This window comes from Cupressus sempervirens, chromosome 11 (genome assembly GCF_028749045.1).
Source record: "Cupressus sempervirens isolate cs-2001-9-10 chromosome 11, ASM2874904v1, whole genome shotgun sequence".
NCBI classification, from domain to species: domain Eukaryota; kingdom Viridiplantae; phylum Streptophyta; class Pinopsida; order Cupressales; family Cupressaceae; genus Cupressus; species Cupressus sempervirens.
The window spans coordinates 584,813,566-584,833,404 of record NC_143128.1 but is presented as its reverse complement, the minus strand read 5'-3'; the positions used below and the strand labels follow the sequence as shown (position 1 = coordinate 584,833,404).

Here is a 19,839-nt window from a genome sequence, read left to right as displayed (position 1 = left end):
AACCCAAGTTCAATTCCTCAGGGAACATGTAAAAAGCGTATAATGTGATTGACGCTTAACCTTGCATGTATGGGTAAAGTGGTTTAAAAAAATAATAATAAGAGGATTATGCGACCCAGGCTCAATTCCTCGGAGAAGGTGTAGAAGGCATATAATGTAATTGGCACTCAATCTCTGGAAAATATAGGTAAACTGTGACAAAAATAATAGGAAAAGATGTAACCCAGGCTCAATGCCTCAGGGACGCGTAATGTGATATTTAATGTAGGGGAAAAACTAAACGGAATTAGTTTATTTAATACGATACGACTAGGAACTTTTACCTGCATCTGACTCCCTCTCATCCTAGACGTCTCTTCCCGAAGCTCCCGGAGAATCTGTAATAAGTGCTTCAATTTTGTTACGAATCTACAGTCAATGAGAAATTTTAAATTTTGTATTAACCAACCTGTGGCTCGCGAACATTGGCTAAGATGTAATCATATAACTGAGGAGTGAGGGCAATGACCTCCTTGTTTATATGTTTGTCGTGAACGGACACTTCTTTAAAATCTTTGTTAAATTTGGCCACGCCAGTCCATTGCAGTGGCTTGGAGTGTAAGGATATAAAACCTGGTTTTCTATGTGAAATGTTAGACCTCGAATAAAAGCTGAGGGATGTGAAAGGAAAGGCCATGGCGTTGCCATTGGCATTTGCAGGGCTTTGAAGAGGTGGTTTTAATATCATTCCAGTAGATAAGTTCATCTCTGCTTATTTGGGACCGATTCCAAGCGAATTTCAAACATCAGTGATATGATTTGACTACCGACCAGAATATGGATTGTAATTTTTCAACGTACGATTGATATATTTCTCAAAATTTCCCCTGCCTTTCTGTAATTTTGTTATTAATAGAGATATTGCATGGTGTGATAGCCCGCTAGAAAGATTGAGGCATCGTGATTTTCCTTATCGAGTTTCAAAACTGGCTACCTCCAAATTCTATTAAATATTTTGAAGTATTTATATTTATATTTATAAACGTGAATCTGATGGTTATATTGAAAATAATTATATATACATATGTATGTGTGGGGTGGGGGTAAAGGCTTATGTCTTGTATTTTATTAACTTTTTAAATATTTGTATTTTCACTGTGTTTAAATTGTAGGTATTAGTATTGGAGAAAAAGAATACTGAAGAAAAAAATTAACATAGTGTAGGACATTATGTCCTAAAAAATTAATAATAAATACATATGTCCCATTCTAATTTGAGGTCTTTGAAGAAAACATTCCATTTCATTACAACAAATGAGTACATATTTGAATTCTTCTTCTTTTTTTGAGGTATTACAATATCAAATTACATGTCTTTGAAGAAGACATTCCATTTTATTACAACAAATGAGTACATATTTGAATTATTTCTTCTTTGGGGTATTACAATATCAAATTACAGTTAGGACTAAACCCCTTTCTACATCTATGCTTGTTGATTGATCTACATATTCATACATGATAACTTTTTACATTTCACAGAAACTCCATGCATAAAATTTCATGAGGAGCATGTGACCTTTTCCAAACAAACTTTACATCCCCCTACATCCACAATATAAACAAACAAACAATACTTCTCCAAGCAAATTTTAGTATTTGTTTAATTGATTTAACTTTCCACTTATAATTTAATTCTTCAATCTAAATGAAAAATACTTAACTTCAATCTCTCAACTTATTAAAACTAACATCATGGAGTTATTCATGTATGCAAAATAGATCATCTAAAACATTCTTAATAGATTGAGGATGACCCTTCTTTTAATAGATAAATGCACAAATTTCAAAAGCATTCATACTTTAAGATCCGCTCAAAATTAGGATATTTAGCATTATTTAGGACATCTTAAACCTAATTTACGTATGTACTTCAATCCGTGTGACTCCATTCCTTTTTTAATCATTATAATGTCATTATTTTGATAGTTATAACAAAATGAATAAAACTTGATTCTCTTCACAATCATTCAAATTTCAAAATAGCCAGATAAACATCTATTATCTATATGATTCCTACTCGAAATAGTGAGATGAGGAGAGTAATTTAAAGTTAAACCTGCATTAATATCAAAGACAGGAAAAGGAAGGACTCAAAAAATTAAAGAACAAATGAGTATACATCTCAATCATATAGTTGAACTCAAATAAAGAAAAAATGCCATCGTAGTAGAAATAATACAAAGAAGCAAAATTATGTATAAATACATGTATGACCAGTTTTGTGTGTGTGTGTGTGTGTGTGTATCTGCTACTTTTCTTTACTGAATTATTGATTACACACACACACACACACACACATGCATATATAGAGAGAGAGAGAGGGAGAAATTATAACTAAATTTGTACGTGTTCATGAATATCATCCTCCGCGCAAAGAAGGTCAACATATGAGGTCATATATTTGTGTATATATATACATATATGAATATATATTTGTGTGAATATATATGTATATGTATATGTAAACACATGCATATATGAATATATGTATATATACATCTATATATACATATACATGTGTGTGTGTGTGTGTGTGTATATTCTCCTATTTCCTTTTTCCTATCCGCTACTTTTCTTTACTGAATTATTGATCATATGTGTGTGTGTGTGTGCGCGCGTAAACACACAAAACTGGTCATACATGTATTTTTGCTTCTTTGTATTATTTTAACTGAGATGCCATTTTTTCTTTATCCGAGTTCAACTATATGATTGAGATGTATGCTCATTTGTTCTTTATTTTTTTGAGTCCTTTGTTTTCCTTTCTTTGATATTAATGCAGGGTTAACTTTAAATCACTCTCCTTTTCTCCTCATTTTTTCGAGCAAGAATCATATAGATAATAGATGTTTATCTGGCTATTTTGAAATTTGAATGACTGTGAAGAGAGTCAAGTTTTATTCATTTCGTTATAATTATCACAATAATTATATTATAATGATTAAAAAAGGAATGAAGTCACAAGGATTGAATTACATATGTAAATTAGGTTTAGGATTGAAGTACATGTGTGTGTGTGTGTGTGTGTGTGTGTGTGTGTGTGTGTGTGTGTGTGTGTGTGTGTGTGTGTGTGTGTGTGTGTGTGTGTGTGTGTGTGTGTGTGTGTGTGTGTGTGTGTGTCTATGTAAACATAAACAAAGATAGCAAACAAATAAACTAAAAGTATCTTAATAACCTACATTAACGAAGTCTCCTAAAAGATGTTCATATAATTATCTATATATGATATTAGATAATAAAAAAATGACTCTGGAGAGTTTTAAAGTCTCATCTAAGTTTGCTTGCATATCATAGAATAGTAATCCTACCTTAAAATTGTAAGATTTTACTTAACTATTACATACTTCCTATTTACGTTTAACCAAGACAAGCTCCTTGCCTGAGTTGTCATCACATTCTGTAAAGAGTTTCATAATGTTTTCTTTTTTGTCTTATGCCTTTAATATTATTAAGTTTAAAAATATTTACATTTTGTCCTCATGTAAAGTGCGGGCATCGAAGAAAAAATAATAGGAAAGAAAACCCTCAATATAGCCCAAGACATACAACCTGAAAAGAATTAAAAAATGCAACACCCCACCCTTATTTGAAGTCTTTGAAGAACACATTCCTTCTTATTATAATAAATGAGTACGTGTTTGAATTCTTCCTCTTTCATGGGCTATTACAATATCAAATTATACTTAGGGCTAAACCCCTTTCTATAGCTAGGCTTGTTGATTAATACACATATTCTTTCATTAGAACCTTTTACATTTCACATAAACACAATATGTAACGCCCCACTAGTGAACCCAAAAGAAATTAACCAATAATATCCCTAAGTTTGCTAAACATTTTTTTGAAATATTAAAACAATCAAGAGATAACATAGTGGAACCAATAACTCACATACATACATAAGCAATACAATAACAATTACATCTCTCTAGGGTTCCATAATGTTGAATCACACTCACAGGTTTAGTTAAGATAAAATCTAATAAATAAACAAAGTCCATGTCATAAAATAATCACATGTACAAAATCATGCGAAAGCATATAAAAGTACATAAGATGTCACATGGCCTAACCAAAGTGCATACTCGTCCTATGCACATGTCATAGGGTATGAAATGCTAAAACAATATACACCATGATAAGCTATAACATCACGTGGGATCTAAAATAATCAAAGTATGTAATACCATAATATGAAGATAGAATATAATCATAAGATCAAAATAGTAGAACAACTATACAAGGTACATCCAGCATCAACATCTAGTTGTTGGATATCAATGATATCAAAAATATTGCCACCTGACCTCATGGAACGTAAATGGCCCACTCCCACCATGTTGAGGAGATAATCTTAAGTCCCAAACAGATAACGATCCAAAAATCATAACAAGAATCTAGGTCAAGGAATCTTGATAGAAATATATCTCAAATATACCAAGTACACAAGTAACATCTAATCCCAAAGGCAACAAAGACATGTAGGAAACTTAACATGCATGTGGGTAAGTGTAATCATATGAGTCAACTCTAAGGTTACCCTGGAAGTCTCTCAGGACCCCAACCGCCTAGTGACTCTATGTGGCATTAGTATCATTTCTTATAGACAAGGCATACTAACAAGGCAAGGTCACAACCAAGCATCCTCTCTACTCCCATCTTAGCATGTACTATCAATCGAGGCATGGGTGAGGTAACATACTGACTCTTGCTCATTCATTTTAATCCCATTAATGAGAATGTTATCACTTATTAAAGCAACTTACAATAGGTTACCCAGGCAACCTCTTTAAGGTTTTGGCCTCCATTGCAAGCCACTTCCCAACACACATATAAAGAACCTACCTTAATCTCGTAAAGGTATATCTTATTAAAATTACAATAATCACATCAATCCTATATGAGTGGCTGGAAAGCATCAATAAATAATTGATCAAAACCTCAAAGGTTATACCAAGAAAATCACAACACATGAGCTTATAAAGAAGAACTAGATCTCATCACAAAAAAATGAGGTCATAACATTGGTTGGGAAAGAATAATCGTGACTAAAACCATCACATAAGAGCCACCTTAAAGAAACAACCACTTTCCAAGCCTCTAGTAAACATTCCTATTTGGTTGAACTACTAGGTTTCCCCATAACCCAATCACAAAGTAAAACATAACGTTACCACGGACAATAAAAACAAGTGTGGTTATTCAACCATTTTAGTTTTTGATATAACTTCATAAAGTTTGATTTGGAATAAAGTTCAAGTTTTTGTTTGTAAAAGTTCCCTAGTCATTATAGTTTCAAGTTTAGTTCGATAGTAAATTTCGTAGTTTAAAAGAACCTGTTCATAATGAAACTATGTCTTCATTTCATTCACAATAATAATGATTATTATTTATTCAAATATATAATAATATTTTTAATTAAAATAATTCTTAAAGGGCAAATGGTTGTATAATCCACTATCACATAACCCTAACCCTCCTTAATAAAACTTCAATCTACAAGTAGTAATATTCAATACTAAATTTTTTTATTTTTTTTATTATTAAATTTGATTTAAACTATACTAAATTTAATTATCTTTCAAACTAAAATTAATTTTAAATGCAACTAAATTACTTTTAACTAAAACTAAATTAATATTTAACAAAATTATATATATATATATATATATATATATATATATATATAAACATTTAAAAAGGAATAAAATTTTTTAAAAATATAAAATATCTTTTTTTTTAACTACACATGGGGGAGTTTGTTAGGCGGCCGCATGTGCTGGTAGCAGTTGTACCCACTGCCTAGGTAGTCGTGTGTGATGTTGCAGCAGTAGCATGCATTTCCTGTCTATGAGTCGTTGCAAATAAAAGAAGAAAGAGGGTGGGGGTGGTGACCCCCACCCCTCCAATATATATATATTTTTAAATTCTTTTATATAAAATCGAAATCGTCCCATAGACACAAAAAATCCAAAAAGAATATTACCACAATAATAAATTTATTATTGTGGTAATAAAATTACACACACACACACACACACACACACACACACACACACACACACACATGTTTTTATTTACAGATTTGATAGAGGAATAAAAAGCAACCAATCATGAGGAAATAGGAGAATTTCGACTGATAACCCTATGCAACACAATATACAAAATATTAACAAAAGCTATTGCGAATAGGCTTAAAAAGTCCTCCCAAAATTAATATCAAAAGAACAAACACAATTTATACCAGGTAGATCCATCCTGGATGGGATTATAATTATTCAAGAAACAATTCATTTGGCAAATATCAACAAGAATCCATGTATGCTAATGAAACTAGACTTACAAAAGGCTTATGACAAGGTAGATTAGAGATTTCTATGCCAAGCACTAGAGCCATTTGGTTTGTCATGACAATGGATAAACCTAATCTTCACCTACATTTCCACCCCTAAAATCTCACTACTCATCAATGGAACCCCGAAAGGCTTCTTCAATATATCAAGAAGAATTAGGCAAGGAGACCCAATATCATCCTTCTTATTTATCATCTTGGTAGAAGCCTTTAGAAGATCAATAAAGAAAGCACAAGAAGAAGGGAAAATAAAAGGCATAATAGTAATAGAAGGCATCCAAAACATTACATACCAACAATTTGCAAATGACATAATCCTCCCAAGGGGAAGCTCAGAAGAGGGAGCCCAAAATTTTATATAAATTATTCAAAATTATATGGAAACATCAAGACAAAAGGTAAATGTTGAAAGTTCATAAATCTTCTTCCTAAACACACCCCTAGAATTGGAAAGAAAGATTTGCAACATAATGGGTTATAGAAAAGGTACCTTTCCATGTAAATATCTAGGAGTCTACCTAGAAAAAGGTGCAAAAGAAACAAAAACCTAGAACCCGATCATAGACAGAATAGAGAAATAAATAGAAAATTGGAAAGGAAGACGGTTGATCAAAGCAATTAGAACAACAAAGATCAAGGTAGTACTCTTAGCAACCACTTCTGAAAGGGATGAAGAAGGAATTGGATTGCAAACTCAAAAACTTCTTCTGGAAACGGATAAATGAAAACCAAAAACAAGCCTTAATTAAATGGGAAAACATCTGCAAACCAAAGGAGATGGGTGATCTTGGAATCAAGAATCTTAGCAGGCAAAATGAAGCCTTGGGTGCCAAATTAATTTGGAGGATGTACTAAGGAAAACAAAGAAAGTGGGAAAAGATTCTATACTGGAAATACATGAATAACTCTTATCTATTATCCATTTTCAGAACTAGGAAACCCCAAAGCATCCAAAACATGGAACTTCATGATTCAATGTCGTCAAATCATAAGTGGCAATCTAACATGGGATATTGGGGAGGGAAAGGAAGCCCTCTTTTGGGAAGATTCATGGGATGGTATAGCAACAACCAAAAATTTCAACCTTTCTTCAAACACCAATAACACATAGGTGTCACTATGGGGTGAACATGTCTACAACTATAAATGAATTAAAGTAATAGGGGGAGAGGATATCTAGGAATGGAGATCAGTGGAAGAAACCAACCTTATCAGAATTAGAGAAATAATCCTACAAAAACTTCATTAACCTTAGACAAGTCAATCATAAAAGTGGGGAAGATAAATTGATATGGGAATCATCTAAGAATGGAAAATATAGTGTCTGTCAAGGCTACAACAAGATTATCAGCTCCCAATAGTGAGAAGAGACAAACATCCCCCTCAACATATGGTAGGACCTAGCATGTCTCCCAAAAGCATGTATATTTCTTTGGGTAGCATCTCAATACAAAATATTAATAATAGATAGATTCACTAAAATGGGCTTCAAGACAAGATGTCCACTTTATGAAGATGTACAATAAACTTTGGAATATCTCACCCTCAATTTTGCTATGGGAAATCTAGAAAGAAAGAAATAGGAGACTATTTAATAATGAAAAACTCACAATCTCGTCCCTCTTAAATAAAATAGAAGCTAGTATCACAGAAGTTATGAATAGTAATCTTAGGAACAGAACCAAAGAAGAAGGAACATTCACAGATTGGGATGCAAAATGTAATGCCCTGATAGGGAACCCAAAAGAAATTAACCTAAAGTTTTACCACATTTGTCAAACATATTTTTTTAGGATAAAAATTGAACAACAATAGGTATAATATATCGGAAGCAATAACTAACATATATATAAACAATCCACAAATAGATTGCATCTCTTAAGGGTTCTGTGATGTTGAATCACATTTATATAAGTTTTATTAATACTAAATCTGATGTGTGACAACTCCACATCAGAATAACTACAAGTACGAATCCACTTAAATAATAAATAATTATATAAGATGTCATTTGGCAATAATCAGAATGCATAATCATATGTTGTACAAGTCATGGGTTATGAAAAGCTCAGAGAATATACATCATCAATAAAATACATCATCTCATAGGATCTCTAAAATTAAATACAAAACAACAGAGTATAACCATCCATCAGAAAACACAAGATAAAAAAGAAAGGAACAAATGCATAGGTACATCCAATGGTTGAATCACAATGGTATAAGAAAAATGCACTACCACCTGACCTTGTGGAACCTAAATGGCCCACTCCCACCGTGTTGAGGAGATAGTCTCAAGTCCCAAACAGATAATAGACCACAAGTCATAACCAACATCTAGGTCAAGGAAACACCTGAAAGTAAACTATCTCAAAGGTACCAAGAAACAAGTAACATCTAAACAGAAAGGCAACAAAGACACATAAGAAATATACTATGTAAGTGGCAAGTGTCATCGCATGAGCCAAATCTAAGGTTACCCTAGCAGCCTCGCTGGGCTCCAACCCCCTAATGTCTCTATGTGGCACCGGTATCTGCTTGTACAAATAAGGCATACTAACGAAGCAAGGTAGCAACCAAGAATCCTCTCTACTCCCATCCTAGCTTGTACTAGCACTCGAGGCATGGGCGAGGAAAACAATGACTCTTATTAATTCATTTTACTTTTATTTAATGAAATGTTATCACTTATTAAAGCAACTTACAATGGGTTACCCAGGCAACCCCTTTAGGGCTTCACCCTCCATTGCAATTCACTTCCCAACATACACATAGATTACCTACCCTAGGCTCATTAAAGTACAAATCATAAAATCACAGTTTTCACCTCAGTCCTTTACAAGTGATTGGAAAGCACCTATAGATAAAACACAGTTATCACCTCAATCCATTACAAGCAATTGGAAAGCACCTAAAGACCAATCACAATAATCACCTTAGTCCTATACAAGCAACTAGAAAGCATTAAAAGACAAGTGATCAAAACTCAAAGGTTACACCAAGAAAAAACACAATAATCACCTCAATTCTATACAAGCAACCAGAAAGCACTAACAAGCACTAATCAAAACTCATCATAGAAAACATGTGACATATCACCATGGTCGGGTATAAAAGATCATATACATAACATCATCATAGAACAAAAACCCCTAAGCCTCTGGTAAACATCCTAAACTGGTCAACAATCCACGTCAACCCCAAACCCAACACAAAAGAAAACATACATCATAGTAGTGTAGTTTCATAGATTTTGTTTGGTTTTGAAAACATACAATTTTGATTTAAAACAGGGTTCTAGTTTTCGTTTATCCAAGTTCATGTTTGCTAAGGTTTTTGAGTCCACAATTATTCCACAATTAACATTCTCAAAACTTTTTAAATAAAAAGTTGTTTTAAATAACAATCTAAAAAAAATTTTGTTTAATCAAATTTAAACCGATATTCTATTTAACCAATTCTTGTATTAAATATTATTATTATTAAAACTTAATAATAATTATTAACTTATTAATAGTAAAAATTATTTAATTATTAACAAAATACTATATCTAAACATCAATTTATTAACAATGATAATTATTAAATTAACAACATAATAATTATTATTAATAAATTATTATTATTTTTATTGGTAAACGACCGAGGCCTTTGTATTATATTAGATAAATAAATAATAAGTTATAGATTACTCCGTTCAAACAGGCATTGGCAGTAAAGAACAAAGAAAGAAAACCTCCAATCTTGCCTAGGACTGAAGTCCTAAATTATACAAATGTAAAAGGGGCATACCCCAGTATGATTGTCGCTCTAAAGATCATGCTTATATATGCTTATACAAGATGTTAAATCAAAAAGATACATTGAGAGTACCAAAAGAGGAAAATTGAGATCTAAAAGGGGCTAGGTTCTAGCAAAGAGCTTTGAAAATCCAACAACGGGAAATGTCTTCAACCAAGCATTTGCAAAATATAACAATTATCTTCTAATAAGGGATTAGATACCAAAGACCAAGTGAATAGGAAAGAAGGAAAATTATTAATAATAATTAATAATAATATAATTTAATAAATTACAAATTAAAGAAAATGAAATCGCAAATCATAAAGTGCGATTAATATCTCATAACCCCAAATCTGGGAAAGCCGCTTAGCAGTTTGGCTGCCAAAGGCAGCTATTGCCCTAGCATCTTGGAAGCATCTGCTACTACGAAAACCACTACTTTTGTAATTGTATGCAGGGGGGGAGGTCATTGCCCCTCTCCAAAAATTGATTACTATTATTATAAGATATGAAACCCAAAACAAAAAAATGTCGTAAAAAATTGCAACTTTCTCGATTATCAAAAAAATATTATGTGTGATAAAAATTATCATAATAAAATATTTACTCGAGTAATTTTTATTAACATTTTTTTTGATAAATTTACGAAATAAATCTGATAGGGAAAACACGAACAACCAATCAAATTTTGCATATGAAATTTTGATTTCTTTTCCAAACCCTACCCAAAATCAAAGTACGAATCTCTAAACTTACAAAACAAGGGTTTCCAATCTTTGATTTATTTACAGATGTTTCTGAAAGGAAGAACAATATATTCACAAACAAGAGTTTCAACCCAATTAAATTCTGAAAACAATTTCATTTAGACATGGAGAAGACATATATTTCAAAGAAAGAAACTATTGTGCAAAACCCACAAGATCCTACCTAGATCTGATGCTAAACAAACAGATGCATGAAGCTTGCAAGCAAATTCCCTTTCTTTCAAAAACCCTCTTCTCAGAAATTGACTCCTCCAAATCTGTGTGTGGATAAATGAGCTCTAATTTCTTAATATAGAGCTTTCTCTCTTTAGGGTTTCAGTTTTGCAATCACACGAAACATTTTCTTTATTATTTTAATTTATTTTAATTTCATGTGCAAATTTTTTGCAATTTAATTAAAATAATATTTATTAAAATAATTATTTCTCACTTGTATTAAATCACAAGATGTCATTAATAAAATATTTATTAATTTAAATAATAATAATATTTAGAGTTTCTTATAAAAATGAAGCTCCTAAATAAATTATTATTAAATTACATAAATATAATTACGCTAAAATTAGAACTTTAATTAAATCTTTAAATTTAATTCTTTTATTTAATTAATTTCTTAATTAATTAAATATTGATTTTTCTTTGTAATTTTTTAATTAAATTGTCTTTTATTTTGATTTAATTATAATTGAAAATCACAACATACCCACAAAATTAAATACAAAGATTGAATTGAAAAACAAAGCATAGATTCAAACTCCAAGGTCAAAATCATGAATTTATGTCACTTGACAAATTTGAAAAGGTAAACAACTTAGATAGTTGTCCTACTTTCTAGGACAATTGGCTTAGGGCTAGGATTTGGACTCAAGAATTATCTGTCCTCTTTTACCATTGAGATACTACGATAAGGAACACTCATCTTGGCAATTCAGGAAAGTTGATGCCCGATACTTGCAATCTACAGAAAAGTCTAACATGTACACACAAATATAAATATAAACTAAACATGCAATGGTCAGAAGTGGTGCATCATGTAGATCTTGACTAGCAGGTGACTACGACTCCCTCCCTCAATCACATTAGAAATGTCAAACATAAATTAAAACATACAAGTACACCATACACATGCAAGTATAGGGTAAGTATCCATAGAAATCACATATAAATAATCCATCTATCTATCATCATGAAATAACTGAAATCACTATATGAACATACATGCATCATCATCAAATGAATAACCATAAACACCTTAAATAACCATGTATCAAGTAGCTCATCAAATATATCAACTGAGTTTGAAATAACATCTAATCAAATCATGTAACCAAGTACTACTAATCATAAAACTAGCCTAAAAGAATCTGGCAATCCAACATGAAAAAGTCAACTAAGGGTAGGCACTGCAACAAATATGCACAAAAATTGGAGCAAATTAATTAATCCCCCATTGATATACCCCAAAAAGAACAAACAAGTAAGAGAAGAATGCAAATGGGAACCACGCCCCCCTCCTGGTGGAAGGATGGACCAAATTGAACCTAATGGGGCTTCCTGGGGCAACCTATGGAAAGCAGGATTAGGTTGTATCATATCCTCAGACATAGGGGAATGGATTCTTAAGAGAGCTAAAACACTTAAAGAAGTGACCAACAATATAGTAGAAATTAAAGCTTTGATAGAAGGTTTAAATATGAGCTTACAATTGGGGGTTAAAATTTTGATAATTGAAGGAGACTCCCAACTAATATTAAATATAATCAAGAAATGGAAAACACCTAACTGAAAAATCAATCAATATTAGAATTAACACTCACACTCTTAGATAAATTTGAGGAGACCGGAATACAACATATATATATAGAGAAGGAAATAAACTAGCAGACTCCCTAGCAAATTCGGGAGTAGATGGGGAAGACTGGCTAATTAGGACAAATAATCAAAGGAAAGCTATCCAAGTCAAAACTAAAATGGGCAGTAGACTTAGTCCACCTAGCACTTATTTTCTCTTTACCACCTTTATAACTCAAAATAAAAAAAGTTTCTTAACCAAAGAAGACCAAAAAATCAGTACTCAGGTTATAATCTGCAATATAGATATTTTATAGCTTTACTACCTATTTATGAAATGGACTAACAATTTTCAATGAGTTTGGATATATTGATTATAATAGGGATTAGAGAAAACTAGCAAACTAGATCACAAAAGGAAGAGACAATACAAGAAATGTAAAATGCATCAAAGTTCCAATGAATGACAACAAAACAACTCACAATCAAGAAGGGAATGCCCTTCAATCAAACATGTAAACTAGAGTATAGCCCTTTTATTTTATAATATAGGACATATGTCCCAGGCAAGACTGAAGGTTTTCTTATATGTTCTTTCCTACCAATGCCCGTTTGAATGGAGAAACTAAATTTCAATTTATTTTTAACTTCTATATATAAAAAAGCCTTGGTCATTTACCAATAAATAAATAAAAGCAAACAATCAAATTTATTAAATAATAATCTTTCTCATTCTTAAAACCTATTGTGGTTTCACAACGCATACCCCATTTTGTGACTCAAAATGGGGACCCCCTATTTTCAAATTCCCCTACGAGGCTTCTAGTTTGGAGCCCCAGTCATTTTAGACCTTCGCTGGGTCTAGGTCAAACCCAGGTCTCTGACCAAGAAGGAGTTGGGCAGCTAGAGAAAGAGAAAAAGTCAAGTTTTGGGCTCTATTGTGCTTCAAGTGCGCACATGTGCACTTGCAAACATGTGAATGTATGCACCCTCAGAGGGTGCATAGATGGCACACCATCAAGGTCTATTTATAGACCCCGACCCCTCTCTTCCTTTACTTTGATCCCCACTCTCCCCGACATCGCACCTTCATACCCTCCTAGCTCCTCGCAACTCTACTACTTCAGTCCCCTGCACAAACACACAAGGTACAAACAACTAAGAGGTGCACACATGCGTATCTCTAAAAACCCTTAAAAGCTTTAAAAAACATTATTAAAAAAAAAAAAACCTAACACTAAGTCACCCTAAATAGGTGTGTACATGTGCACCCTTAAGAGGTATGCATGTGCGCACCTTCGGTAAAAACTTAAAAAGAACACTAAGTTACCCCCATGCAAAAGCCATTTTGTACATGTGCCTAGTGCGCACCTATGCACTAAGCCATTTTGAAGGCCAAACGTGGGCACTAGTGCACTTGTAAGGTTGCACTAAAATGCACAATTGGCCATTTTGGGGGAGAAAGTGCATTTTTGTCTATTCTAACCCAATTTGTCATCAATTTGAATCCATTTTTGTGTCTTTCAACATAAGGTAGCTAATTTTTTGCTTCTTTTGTTCAGATTAAATGGTGTCATAATCATCTTTCATGGCTGAGAAAATGGCACTGAAACCTTTTACATTCAAGTACCAAAGAGCACCTAAGAAATCAAGATTCTAGGATGGACATGTAGAGATCTGAGATATTGAGTTAGGCCACATCGACTAGAATTCCTTTATGACCGTTTGCAACAAACCCAAGGAGAGGTCAGCAATGGTATCTGCATTGATTTAGAGTGGGTTAGTTAATGCAATATCACATCATGCATCAGTTTAATCTTATGAACTGTTAATGACATTGGTGAAACATTATGTGACTAAGGAAAAGATCATGAAGAGCGTCATTGGAGAGATAGTCCTACACCTTTGACCCCACACTAATACATTTGGCATTGATTTGCGATGGCTATGTGTCACAATTATGACGGCAATGTGTCACCACTGCGACAGTAATAGACATCTATGTTTTTTAGTCACAAATTACGACGTATATCCCATGCCGTCGCAATTACGATGCCTATCCATCGCTGTACAACCACTTTATTGTGACATCAACCCCATCACAATGCTTGTGGCCAACGTCGCAATTGCGGCAGACTACTTGGTAATTGCGACGAAAGTTGGCATCGTCGCCACAGCAACCCCGTCGCAATGCTTGTGGAGGATGTCGCAATTGCGACATTTGCCACTAGCATTGTGATGGCAGTTGGCTTCGCCGCCACTGCAATTTCGTCACTAAGCTAGTGGCAGACGTCGCAATTGCAACAGCTATGCCATAAAAATAAAAATAAAAATTGCATACATTTTTGGCATCCATGCTTTCTTAATTCTCTGCAACTATACCTAAGATGTTCTAGCCTCATGGAAATTTTTAGGATGTACCTTACATTTTTTATTTGAGGGATGGCTTGATATCCTTCTATTTATAGGCAACATTTAAAGTATCCAATTGTTTCCAAAGTGACAAAGAAAAATAGTAATTCTCAAGCATAGAAAGACTAGCGAAGGAATTAGTTCGTATTAAAGTCAAATTTGGTGAAGAAATCGAATCATTAATTGAGCTTAATGGCTTCACACATAGGAACTTAGACACAGGTCTATAATGAAGCATTTGCAGGCATCTATAGCCTCGGTTCACAAATAATCTCTCAAAATCGTCACAAAACTTTATAGTTTGAAAAATAATCTACAATCTATTATTCTTTCAAAACATTAGCAAAAGGATTTTATTTAGATTGAGCCCAAATTTTGAGACGATATCAAAGAATTTCAAACTTGCATACCTCTACAGAAAATTTGACAGCCTTGAGCCGAATGGAATCCTTAGCACCGCTAAAAATCACCACAAATCGGCGTTTTGAAATCAGAAAGAAAAAAATGACTTTTTAAACAATTGTTGCGCTGTAAGCTTGAAAAGTTGTTGAGCCAACTAAAAGGGGACTTAAAGCAGCTTCTTTTCAGCTTTCAAAGATCTTAACAACTGCTCACAGAAAATAAGGGAGAAAAATTCAAGCTGCAAGTCGTCAACTCACCAAGTGAAGTTGGAGTGAAATCTTTTTTCATTTATCGATGCCCCCAAACTTGGCATGCCCAGGAAAAAAATTAGCTTAGAATTGCCATTCGCAAGATGACTCTCTCTTATACTCCTAAACGATTCCAACATGTAATAACCTCCAATTACAGCCAGTCGAGTCCAGTATGTCATTCAATGTCGATAGACTTTTTAAACACCGCATTAAAGTTTAACACTTGCCACTGCACAACGTAGCAAAAAATCTCCTATCAAGGCCAATAAACACAAAATAACTTGAATTCTAATAAAACTCTTGCATCTGAACCATTATTCTTCTTTAAAACAGAGGAGGAAAAAGCATTCTATGCTTTTAGAGGATCATGACTTGAATTTCTATAAGTAATGATAGGACTGCAGTTAATACTTATCCCTTGATCGATCATTCAACACTCGAGATGGTTGATGACTCATGCTAGCTTTATTTGTTGAAATGTTACTAATGTCTATAGAATTCACTCCTATAATAATAGATTATTGATAGTCCTTCAAAAATGATATATGTGATATTTAGCTTCAGTCAATTTTTTTATATTAAGTTAGAAATTATAGAGAATCAGACATTAAATTTCTACTATTTATTATAATCATAGTGATTGGTTTCTGGATTCAATTCAGTTAAGATTTTTATCATCACATAAAACTAATCTCCTAAGATTTGAGAGATACAATCGACAATTCTAAAAGATGAGATAGGTAAACATTCTGCCTTATGAATACATTATTTCCAGAGCTATATAATTAGATTGGAAATTTTTTAAAATAGTATACTTTTCTACTTGGATAAGGAAAATTGAGCATGAAGATAATACTTACCTTACCCATAATACTATGTTGTTGGCTTATTCCCACCCATTCATAAGTTTTCCCATCAAAATAGCGCACAATTTTCATACCTGCCCATATACCTTCACAAGAAAAAACAATAATGACATTAGGACTAGATTTGTATACTACTTAAACAATACATGATACAAAAAAGTGGAAATCAAAGTAAGGTTTGTGATTTTTTCTGAAGATTGAACTCTCCAATTTAGGCTTAGTTACAATGAGGTGAGACGCTGAGTATGTATAATTTCTCTGCCAATTTTCTTTAGCACCTTATGATAATTATGATAATCATATCATTGGTGATAACACAATCCCAAGATAGTGCTAAGTTCCAAGGATGCAATAAAATGTATTAGTGAATGGGCAAAGTTGACTAATGAATTCCTCCTCCTAACACACGTGCTCTGTGATTGTATACACCGTCCTCTGACACGAATTGTTGGGAGGGCGATGTTGGGGAATTGTCCACCAGATTCGCTGAGAAATTCTCTAGTCTCGTAATGTTGTTATTCCCATATGGGCTCCCTCCTCTTTCCAAAAGCAATATTGTGAAGTTCTGTGAAAGTGTTGCTGCCAGTGGACATCTTGTTGTTCCTCCTCCCACAATTATGTAGTCATATGTCGTTACTATGGGAGATTTTTTTGCCTCCCTTATGAATCTACCATGGTGTGGCACTATCACTGGTTATATTACACACACAAATCAGTGCTTAGGGCCAATGGGTGTGTATAACAAGATATAATACCCATTAATCTGTTAACTAGGAAGAAAGAAATCATTGAATATATGTGATGGTTTTTAATCTAGAATGAAGATTGTGAGAAATGCTCCCATAAGTTGTGGTGTAAGTTGGTTGTCAAGGATGGTATAGAAGCAACATGAAACACTAGGTGGAGTAATAGAAAACATTTCTCAGCAATGAAAGATGGAAGAAAGTAGGTTGATCATGCACTCAGATACAAGTTGATGAGTAGGTTTAAAGTAGTGGTTTTTAACATTAGGCAGTTAAAATTAATAACATGAATATAAAAACATCAAAGCATCAAGAACAGGTATTGAGCATACCAACATTGCCTCAAGAAAAAAGAAATCAATTTTCAGACTGGTAGATCATGAAAAGATTGTTCCCTTAGGTACCACTGAAAATAATTCTATTGATAGGTAATATCAGTTCAAATCCTTCCACATTAAGGATTCTTAGTATGCACGTAACTCTAGAAAAACTTGGATGTCCACATTGAGATCACACCCACAACAAGCATAACCAAGTTAGATAGAGATGTTCCTCTTTAGGAAACTTTAGAACATCATATAACACTAGTAAGAGGAAATTAGAAGAAAACTATGCACACACATTGAAAACAAGTTTTTTGATTAAACTTTTGGATCCTTTTTCTTTCTGTAATACATTATTGAGTGTGATTAGAAACGTCCATAAAATCAGTTTAACCTACAATAGGTCATTGAGATCCATTAAATCAGTTTAACCTACAAGATTGCTTTCAATTATAACGGACTGCAGAGAACTCATATCCTTAATAATATATGGTATTTGATTTTCAGACACAAACTTCCCAAAATCTCTTATAATTTCTGAACATTGATTATCTCAAAAGAAATTCAATGTAAGCACTGTTCATATATAAAACACAATTATAACTTCCAAGCATTAAGTCTATGTTGTGCAATTCATTATCAAGATTACTTTGGCACTCACTAATACTTATTAACAATTTAACCAAGACTAATACAAGAAAATCATGACCGATCAACAATTTAACCAAGAATAATACAAGAAAATGATGACCTCATTTTGTGGAGCCACAAATGCAAAAGTTGCACAGTATTGCAAACAAAATTAGAACCTTCTTCTTAATCTCCATATTCTTTTCCTTGCAACCAATACTCTCATTTAGCTGCAAATCAAAACATTAAGATCTGCTCTATATCATATGCATATCATCCAGACTGAACATAACAATAGACAAAATGTGTATTCTACATTGATAAAATGACTAATATTAACAGTGATTTAATAGACATAGAAAGTTCATGAAATTTTCCATGCTTTCATTGTGAACCCAGTACCTGCAAGCCTACCACATCCTAGTCGATGAAAAAACAATAGTTAAACAAACAAATAACAAGAATGGTCCTTTTCATGCCGAGGTGCAAGAGAAAAGGCCTGCCTGAAGAAGAGGGAAATGCAGCCAACGTGAGCATAAATTTAGCAGATTTTGCCCAGCTACATTTACTAGATCACCTTTTAGATATGCTTAATTCACTTTGCACGGTTCTAATGTTTGGAGATCTTTAAGCTTTGCTTGAATGAATTTGTCTATGATTTTGTCATGGCCTAATCAAAAGTTTATATTATTCAGCAATTCATTAGTCAACTTTGCCCATTCACTAATACATTTGGCATCGATAATACATTAGTTTGTAGTTAATTATGATAATCGTATCATTGGTGATAACACAGTCCCAAGACAGTGTTGAGATCTAAGGATGCAATAAAAAAGCTACAAGTTTAGAACTTCATGACAATTCAAAGCATGAAGCCTTAGATGCATGGGACAATAGTCTAAACGTAGGACAAAATAGAGAAATATTTAGTATCTTATTGAGCTTCACTTTGTTTCGAGAATAGTGTAATATTCTCTACTAAACAGGGCCAACCACGTGAAGGTGGAAGCTCATTTGGCCCCACCCCCCTCCCCCTAACATCACTCTACATTCCCCGTTAACATCTAACATTCATTCATTCTTTCAACCATTAATAAAATGTAACATTCAATCAATATCACATGATAACATTGATTAACAGATTAGATTCGTAAACATGCAACATTTATCAATATTTTGCATTAACACATAATTCATGAACATTCATTAGCACATAATTAAATTCATTGAGACATAAAATTCAGTCACTATCAATTAAGGTATGTAGATGACAATCATTTCTTGTTTTTCTTTCTATTTCTTTTTTCTATGTAAGCTCTAAGAGGAGCATCAGTGTCATCATCAATTCCCCCCTCATCAGTTGTTATTTTCTCTGTTGTTGATGATCTCAAATTCCTATGTTGTTGCAAAGGGGGGTCCTCTGCAATAACAAATGAAAGAGTTAAATTAAAAATAATTTATTATAATTGTTACAAGT

The 19,839-nt window shown here is 32.9% G+C and overlaps 1 protein-coding gene across 4 annotated transcripts in view; it reads right to left on the bottom strand.

The window, feature by feature from the left end:
- The window catches only part of LOC149531006 (uncharacterized), an 83,254-nt gene extending 82,272 nt beyond the window's left edge, over positions 1 to 982 (bottom strand). Inside the window, exons 1-2 of one of the 4 annotated variants that reach the window (XR_016358844.1) lie at positions 449 to 965; positions 324 to 377 (exon numbers count right to left, since the gene is read on the bottom strand). Coding sequence is in view for 2 of the 4 variants with exons in the window: in XM_089810351.1 (XP_089666477.1) it covers positions 324 to 377; positions 449 to 745 (351 nt within the window). In the remaining 2 variants the exon portion in view is untranslated. Of the gene's footprint in view, positions 1 to 323; positions 378 to 448 lie in introns of all 4 variants that reach the window. The other 3 variants (XR_016358845.1, XM_089810351.1, XM_089810352.1) reach the window with 3 other exon arrangements.
- Between the last annotated feature and the right edge of the window lie 18,857 nt (positions 983 to 19,839).